General features: G+C 40.5%; 3 protein-coding genes across 4 annotated transcripts in view; 1 reads left to right on the forward strand and 2 right to left on the reverse strand.

The window, feature by feature from the left end:
- Positions 1–246, reverse strand: part of LOC131885169 (purine nucleoside phosphorylase-like) — a 4,370-nt gene extending 4,124 nt beyond the window's left edge. The window contains exon 1 of the mRNA XM_059233113.1: positions 11–246. The gene's annotated coding sequence lies outside the window, so the exon portion shown is untranslated. The remainder of the gene's footprint in view (positions 1–10) is intronic.
- Positions 247–762: 516 nt separating this feature from the next.
- LOC131885170 (deoxynucleoside kinase-like) lies at positions 763–2,045 on the reverse strand. The gene is made up of 2 exons (XM_059233115.1): positions 1,246–2,045; positions 763–1,184 (listed from the first exon to the last, which is right to left on the reverse strand). The coding sequence occupies exons 1-2, from the start codon at positions 1,871–1,873 to the stop codon at positions 922–924; spliced, it is 891 nt and encodes a 296-aa protein (XP_059089098.1). The 5' UTR covers positions 1,874–2,045; the 3' UTR covers positions 763–921.
- Positions 2,046–3,432: 1,387 nt separating this feature from the next.
- On the forward strand, positions 3,433–6,207 carry LOC131885186 (uncharacterized). Of its 2 annotated transcripts, none has more exons than XM_059233137.1 (5): positions 3,433–3,761; positions 3,832–3,984; positions 4,047–4,112; positions 5,068–5,148; positions 5,225–6,207. In XM_059233137.1, the coding sequence occupies exons 1-5, from the start codon at positions 3,746–3,748 to the stop codon at positions 5,458–5,460; spliced, it is 552 nt and encodes a 183-aa protein (XP_059089120.1). In that variant the 5' UTR covers positions 3,433–3,745; the 3' UTR covers positions 5,461–6,207. The 2 variants fall into 2 exon arrangements, with proteins under 2 accessions (XP_059089120.1, XP_059089121.1); XM_059233138.1 differs by having other exon boundaries at positions 3,835–3,984.
- Positions 6,208–9,068: the final 2,861 nt, after the last annotated feature.

The following is a 9,068-nucleotide window of genomic DNA, read 5'->3' on the forward strand; positions in this document are numbered from 1 at the left end:
AAACGGTTACTTGAAAGTTTTGCAAGGTATGGCTCGTGTTTGAAGGACGTCGATGAACTGCCACACAGCAAGAATAGATCCTTCTTTTGACAACAGCCTCGTATGGAATACATGGTGGCGAATGGACCTCGTTCAGGTTGGTCTCCTACCTCAAACCCGGTTAACAAGTACATCTCACTCTTCTGACCATCACACCACCGTTCCCATCATCATTATCATCACCACCACCACCAGCGCCACCATCGCCACCACCACCGCCGCCGTCGCCAACGCTCAAGAATTGATGGGATGGAAGCAAGTGTGTGTGTGTGTGCAGGTATGCGTGCGTGAGTGCTTCAATGTGTTGGAGAGTGCCTCACTCGATCTCTTCTGCTCAGGTGAGGGCCCTAAAAATAAACAAGTTTCAAAAAAGTCACTTGAGGAGGGGAGCAATCTATGCATTATTTTCTAGTATATCTGGTTTGAGTCCGAGCAAAACCTGATCCATGCCATGGTCCTCTGACATCGTTACAATCGAGGCATTTACGTCGTTTTCGACTATCTAATATTTTGCCTGATTTCGTGGTATTTACACACAATGCGTGTCTGACCGATCGAATTATTCCATCTGCATTGCTTCCGTAAAACCGTTCTGATCATTCCCTTGCTTTGATTCCCAAGGAGGGAGCCATAACCCTCATCACGAATTCGTTCTAATCAATACAAGACTTGGGGGCCCGTTTAGTTCAGTACCGTTCTCTTTTAGGCGACATTCGGCTCGGATTTCTTGCAGGTGGTTGATTTATTTTGTCGGCCAAGTTTTCAGTTACAGCAAAGGTGTTTTCCAAGTAGGCACACCTACGTATATGAGATATGATAATCTTGTTCGAAAAAGGCGTATCAAAACACGGTTTTGAGAAGTGTGTTGACCTCGTCATTATCTTATGTGTCTGTCCGTCGGAGTTGGCCCCCAAAAATGACGGCCTCCTTTGCTTTGACCAATTCCAAAAACTTCCCAACCTCCAAATTTCCATCCAACACCAAGACCGGAGCGGGTGGGACAAAGGATGAATTCCTATGGATCAGCCAGTCGTCATGTCGTCTTTGTATGGTCTCGACAAAATCTCGGCTGATATTGGCCTCCTCGGGTCGGCCACGTTTCTTGATGCGTTGCATCAACACATCCACATCACATTTGACGTAAACTGGAAAAGCCAGAACAATTGATTAAATAATCGTTCGTTGGCAGCCAATTGGACATTTTACCGATAATGTCCGGTTTGAGTTGATCCCAAAATGTTTTGGTCATCATCTGGTACCATTGGTGCATGATGTTGAACTCGACCTCGGTCATACCATTGGGCTGTTCATGGACAGTATCCAAGAAACACGCTCTCTCACTGAAGATTGATCTTTCCATGATTCGGTACTTTTTGGGTGTCGGTTTGAACACATTACTGTATCTAGTCAAGGATGAATAGGACTGGAAGGCCAAAGCCCAACGTTGAGGATCAGTGAACATCTGATTGAGCAAATCAACCCCAGAGAGATTGCGCCACAGATTGACAGGCTCGAAGACAACATCCACGAGATCTTTTTCTGGCGTCTGAGTGGCGAAGTAATTCAAGGTGGTGGACTTCCCGCTGCCCACATTACCTTCTACCAATACTGTGTACGGTTTGCCAATCGGTCGTAGGACTTCCGTTTCCAGGTGTTCTTTAACCGAATTTGGAACCACAGACTTTTCAGATCCATCATGCCAGGCAAAAGTCGCCAAAGTCAACAGATTGGTAAGAACTCCGGCCAGATTCATTGTTGCTTGGCCTTCCAGCCGTCCAGGAGTGTCTTGAATGACCAAAGACAAGATCCACACTAATGGAATAGGTTCAAACATTTATAACTTGCCCTAGAGTGCCCAAGACGATGGATGGGCCAGTTACTTAATCGTGACCAGCGACCTTAGAAATTGCTCATCAAGCAGTTTACCCATTTTGTTGACTCGGCTTCTCTAACGTTCAGAGACTAGAAGTGATCGATTCTCACAGGATTTGAATCTATTGATGCACACAGATTTATTCAAAGAATGATATATTTTCTTGCAGCGAACAATCGTTACCTGGAGTCGGCAACTATTTTACACCATGGGCCGCATTTTCTTACACCACGTGTTCAAGCGTCTGTTAGGATATGACAAAGCAAGTCCTCGCATCAAACGATATAATGATATCACATCTATAGCCAAGTGTACATTTCCATGAAGTACTGCACTAGCCAATTAATAGCATTGCTAACAATAACGATTTTTAAGCTGTTCCTTATATCCTTGAAAACAACTGACTTTTTGCCAAATACTTGGGAAATATTCTTTTAACCATTTTTTTCACTTGTAATTTTTTTTAACAAGAGTGCAGAAAACCCCCCATTGGTTGTCAACTATTTTAAAGCTTTTGAAGCTTAGCCCTCGATGTAAATCATTTGTCAAAATGTCCGAAGTACCCAATCAGTACAATGGATTAAACTTGTCTTTTTTACAAGAGGCATTTGACATGAGACATCGACACTTGCCTTTGACTTCAACCTCCAAAATTGAATTTTGAATCGTTCTGGTTTCACACACTTGGCTCAAAGTTGGCAAAGTTATAAGATATATTGATGGTGTTGGACCACAGCAGTTTTGAATAATCACTTTTTGTCGGATCGGTAGTTCTCACTTTCACGTCCATAAGGGCCCTTATTTGCAACGTCACACGGCCCAAAGAAAACGGGAAGAGGCACGATAGATTGCTAAATAAACTGCTCTTGCCTTGCCTTGAACGCAATTTCTTTTCCGGACATTATGTGACCCGGGGCACTAGTCATAAAAAAGATTTTAATAAAATTAGCCAAAAACAACACAGACGCATTATAATTCAATAAAAAGGAATTGTCCCAATCGGCCCTTTATTTTGTACAGGCTTAGTGACAAAGCGCCCTCTGAGGTGCAGAATGTAAAATTTATTTCGTGCAACGTAAGGGGGCTATTACTCACACTACCACGGCCAAAGGGAAGAAGAGCACGCTATCTAATTTCAGACAGGCTACAAATGAATGTTTGTTTTCCTCTTGATCTAAGCTTCACGGATTCTGTCTGGATACTTCATTGTTTCGTATCTTTTTGTATACACGAGCTTCAAAAATCTCTACAAAAACGACATATGGCTTAGAAGAGCGATATGTTTTACAACTTAGGGAGCAAACACGTAATTAGTCAAGTTCAAAACACTTGAGTAGAGCCATAAACCTCTAATGATGAACAACGCAATCAAGCGATGGGTTATATGTTTTGAATAATGGAAGAAATGTTCGATGCTCAAGAACGTTTTCGAAAAAAATCAAGGAGGTGTTGATTTTTTGTTTTACCTGCAACTACTACTTCTTAAACTGCTCATATTTTTGTGTCCGATCTGATCCTTAAACACATCTCTCAGTCTCAAGTTATGGTCTCAATTTGAATCTTAACTTAAAAAAAGAACAATTTGGCATATAATCAGAACAGTGGATCCTCCAAATGTCTGACAGAGGATACCGATAATGCTCATTTTTCCTTCATGCGTTTCAAATTGCAAAACTCCCTGATTGGTCAATGAAGCTTGCGAAGTTTTAGAAGCTCAACCCCCTGAAATGCAAGTGGACGCCTTCGCTCAGTATCCTAAAAATTGGCAGCAGAAAAACGGAATTGGAATTTTTGTATCAGTTCATTGCGAGATATCCGAGTGTGCCAACGACCATGGGAAGTGACAATGGTGGGTTGTTACAGTAATATCTGACCCCTACTTGCTTTGTGCCCATGCTATTCACGTTTTGACTCCCCAGAAGCGTTTGTCTTGGGGTTGGATCTCCAAACTCCCACGGGTCCATCGCGTTACCTTCAGCTTATCTCTAAGAAGGCCAAAGCTCTGGAAAATAAATCGACTCGGCGATTGGGGAGACAGAAACAGACAGGGTGTAATTTCTGCAAGAACAATGGTAACCCTCGAAACTGAGTTCTTTGATCCCATAAATCCACGAGTGAATTTTAATTTCTCCAGGGGAACCAACCAAAGTCTACCAAAGCCACGTTCTGAAGGACTCGAATGAGAAGGTGATCTGCCCAGGTAATGGATTGTCGGCTACTGTATGATGCGAAGGAGATACATATTCAAAGAACAATGGATCTTGTGTCTATTAGAAGATGCTTTTTTACCTCCATCTAATTTCAAGACCCAGACAAGAGAATGTTGTTCCACACTTTTACATTATGATACTGCAATTAATTTTGGAACCGTTGCTTGAAAGTTTGAAACCTTTGTCACAAACACTTGCTGAAAGATCTGAAGTCGTTCTAAATATCTATCTAGATGATAAACGATTTAAAAACACGCAAGCTTTATTTAGCTCTGTTGCACTTGGAAAAAAGATCAAGTGAAGTAAAACATACTTTTTGTATGACTTGTTTCAATGACACATAATGAGGGGAAGTGCACGGCATTCGAGGTAAGACGAGTGCTTCAATTGAACAAGTTACCTAATTCAGATGAACTTATTCTGATTTAACTTGTACGTTCTAATGTATGTGTTTTCGACTTGTACCACATGCCACATAGAAAGAGATCACATAGGCGAGATGATCCAGTTCTTCAGAATCAACTTAAAACAGGCTTGGTCGGTGTTTACAACATTTGGAGAGAAAACTTGTTCCAAGGTAGCGAGATTAACGATGTTAGCTGAATTTATTAACCTACAACACTGCATTGCCAACCTTCCTCCGATATGACGTCAAAAATGGCAATTAAGATTCAAAATAAACCATGATTCTTTCTGTCTCTTAAGTTGACAGTACTTGATGAACAAAATGCATTGGGAATGTAATGGGGAAAGTTTGTGTCAACAATATACTTTTTGTAAAATAAAATCTAGAATTGGGGATTCTAGAAATCTTATTGGAACGCCCCAATTGAGTTTTCTTTATTCCGATGGGATACTTACACAACCTTGATTGGGATATTAGCTAACCCTTCTGCTTCGTCAGGTATTGATCAAGTATTCACCAAATCTTTTCCTCCATCGTAGTTTTGTATGCCTACACTTGTCCGATATGTAATGCGACTGGAGAAGATAGTCACACGGTCTCACATTGTCCCAATCATCCCGGTAAGAATGAATGAACTTTGTCTAGATCTCTCAAATAATTTCAATTAAGTCTGGATCGATAATTTCTTTTAACTAGAACGAATGGAGCACCAACGCTGGTTGAACGAACAATGGCAACAATTGATGAATCCCGTGCATCAGTCTAACATGTTCGAGAAATCTTTGGACGAACCTGAATTGTTGGATGAGCTTAAGCCTCTGGGGGCATATATCACTAACAAGAATGTATTCACCAATAATATTTTAGGGATCCTGTTAACCAAAATTGAGATAGAAGAAGTGGCTTCCAAGAGTGCCATCATCCTTTTGTAGATTAAATGGCCCGTCCCAATTCTCCAAAAAGCATTTGAACGCCAGACAAGAAAAAAAATGTGTATGGCCACAGAAGTTGAAACCATCAAGGGTACTTCGGTAACTACTACATGGGTATGATTGGGAATCAATTTGTCTTTGTTTTATTTAATTGTATTTTTTCCTGGCTTATCATGAGATGAGACGGTCAATTAATGTAAGAGCTAGACAGTTTGACTGGCAAGTTTTGAGCGCATTTAAATATCACGTAGAGGGAAAGGGAGGAGACGTGGTGTAGTGGTTAGACTAGTGTCATAGCATGTGAGAGGTCCCCGGTTCAATTCCCTTCCCGAATTTTCACAAGGAAACTTTTAGACTCTAACCACGCCCACAGACGGGGAATTAATCTGATCCGGCCTATGACAATGCCGATTGGAAATAAATTGGACGATGTCATGGCTAGCTTTGCTGGCCGGGCGAGGTTTACCCCTCCGACCCTAGCACCCCAAATACAAATGCAAAAAAATATATGATTTAAGAGCGGTGTTAATATGTCTTTGGGTCCAATATTTTCATGTCACATTATTCCATTCTAATTTGGCATTTCAAATGTAAGTCTTTTTGTGTTTATGCAAGCTTTCAAAACTCGTCTTTTGATCATAATGGATGACCCTTTCGACATTAAACAGGTTTGAATTTGAACTCTCGATATCGCCTTTGCCAAATTGGTTCTGAAACTTGAGAGAATAAATGTTAACTGAAATTAGAAAACAAATCGTTGTTTACTTCTAAAATTCAGCTTTAAGGAAAAACAGACACAATGTTTTGTTTTTGGACAACCAGAGTTCCTATCTTTGTCAACAATGAAAGTCCCAAAAACCCTGTTCGACCTTTGTTGGGCAAATTTTGGGCCCATAACTCCATGTCCGATGTTCGTACGTACTATGTACTTCACCTACTTCCAATCTCATCCATTCATCTGAGGCCAATAAAGTGGGAGTACAAACAGGACAGTTTCAGGACTGCCAAGAGTCATAGGACCAACAAAAACATTTATTTCACATTATTTCTAAGATTTTTTTTCTAGGTTCAAAACAGATAAGGCTCGAACAAAGCACATAGGTAGACCATAAACGAAATAACAAATAGGTTAGAACGTCCATTGAAATTTGATATGGTCAAAAAGCCGTGACTGGGAACTCCAGTTGGTAAAAGAGCAAACGAATCGGTCCCTAAAGGAGTAGGTTCGACAATGAACAATGTTCGAAACCACAAGTAAGTCATACCTTCTTGGAAGAAAGAAGAAGGCCAACAAACAATGCTGCTCCTGAATTTGCGACCTTACCAAAGGCAATTCCAACTCTGGCTGGGGACCCTCAATCAGGATGAGATGATCGAAGCAGATTAAAGCCATTACTCCAACCACTACTTCCTAACTTGTTCCCAACTTACAGGGCTACATATATAGTACGTTGAGCAAAGGTGCTTAAGAAAATTGATTCATTTTACCACATGAATCGAGACCAATGAACAAACAATTCGTACATTAACATTTGTTATGCAATCACTTTGAAGCAGGATTTCTAAAGCACGAAATGCTTGCCAATTCTCCAGTTCTATGGTCAGGATAGTAAAATCCGGATTGTATCGGGTATCTAAACCACCATAGGATCGGATGAGGAAGATATAGACCCAAAAGGTCGGATCCCTGCTCAATTGATTGGTATGTACAGCCATAGATTTCTGGTCATTTATGGTGCAACATACTACACCTTCAAAGATTTGCCAGGCAATAATTTACAGGTTGGCTGCTATAACTTACTCATTAAGCCTGTATATTCCTGTATTAATCAGAAGAATAAAACTGAAGACGAAAGCGACTATAATTGGTGGCACAAATGCTTTTTAACTAATAAACGAAGTGTCCTCCACTTTTACCGAGTTTGTTACGAAAGCTAGGAATTACGTGATCGCCTGCGGTTGAAGCGGTCTGATTGGTGTTATCGACCCATACTTCTGATGGGCGGCCTTGAGGCTGCTAGCATTCTTGTAGTTTTCTGCCGAAACCTTGTTCAGAAGAATGAATTAGATGCTGAACTCCATTGGATTAAGGCTAGTGCTAAACGGTGAAACCGTTCGTTCACTCCACTCTATGTGCTTTTGACCAAATAGGCTCAAACGCTTCGTCCTTCACGCAAAAGATAGAGCATCCATCCACTTTTGNTTCAGAAGAATGAATTAGATGCTGAACTCCATTGGATTAAGGCTAGTGCTAAACGGTGAAACCGTTCGTTCACTCCACTCTATGTGCTGTTGACCAAATAGGCTCAAACGCTCCGTCCTTCACGCAAAAGATAGAGCATCCATCCCCTTTTGAGAGCGCATTCATTGCATCGGTATTTTTACAAAGAGAACCAAGAGCTAATCCGTGGGCTTGAAACAAAATTCTTGATTTTGACCTTGACCTTTCAATGCCTTCACTCGAACGTCTTGTGCTATCATCAGCCATTCGGGTCTTTTCTTACAAACAAACAAGACGCGACAAGCTTGACGAGCTCGGCCCTTCTTGGCACGAAGTCGAGGTGCAAACACAAGCACATGGTCAACCTTGGGAGACTTGAACCTACCCTAAAAAAGCCTTGCGAGTGTGTAGAGTTTTCATTGAGATGCAATCGTTGGTTGTTGATTCAATCTAAATTGTTAAACTCCCAAATCTAGGGCTTCGTGTTTGGTTGAAATTATGTGGGGTTATCATTAATATCGTTTCAAATCCTTTTCATCATGTGTGCAGAGTAATGGAAATTAAGATTTTAGGTTCAAAATGGAGTTTCATGGCCAGTCCTGTAAATTTATTTCTCATTATTTTAGTGACCAATTTAGAGTAAACGCTGGCAAAAATTAAGGAATTATTTCAATTTACAGTAAATCCGCTCTGAAGTTTTTCTGTGAATCCTCTTTTGCATCTGGCTTTTTGAAGATCACAAATAAAGGTGAGTTAAAGAATCCAGTTTTGTGGTTCGTCCAGAAAAACTTGCATGAATGTGAAGTAGCTTCATATTGGATAAGTTTGAGAATCCCCTGCATTGCACCATGAATTGAATTACGTAAAACCCTGATTTAAGGATGCATATCTTTTTGCACTTAGGATGTTGTTGATGTAAGATATGTACTATGGTGTCTTGCGTGGTTTGCTATTTGAGAAAGTAGACACTCGTCCTTGTGCGTTCTCGGTCATTTTCGTCAAGGTCATTGTTACAAGGTTTCATTCGTTTGTCGCACGTTTTGTGGTAGCTCCCATGGGAATCATTCTGACAACATGACTTGGCCCTTGCCCACTACTGAGCTCCAGTAATTGAGATTGATGCTTATTTTTGACCCAAGTTTCCAAAAAAACAGTTCTTGAAAGCAATCAAGAGAAAGCTTCAATTCTAGGTTGGGAACAATAAAAACACGTAATCAACTATTTAATTTCTTAATCAAATATAATCATAACTCGTTAATTTACGGGCTCCAAAGAAAGTAATGACATCATTACATGGTAGCAATGAATAATTTTAGTTCAGAGAGAAAAAAAGATTTCTTCATAAAGCTGTTTTAATTATATTCACTTTAAATCGTCATCCAGCCTA

Source organism: Tigriopus californicus, chromosome 8, assembly GCF_007210705.1.
Source record: "Tigriopus californicus strain San Diego chromosome 8, Tcal_SD_v2.1, whole genome shotgun sequence".
Lineage (NCBI taxonomy): Eukaryota > Metazoa > Arthropoda > Copepoda > Harpacticoida > Harpacticidae > Tigriopus > Tigriopus californicus.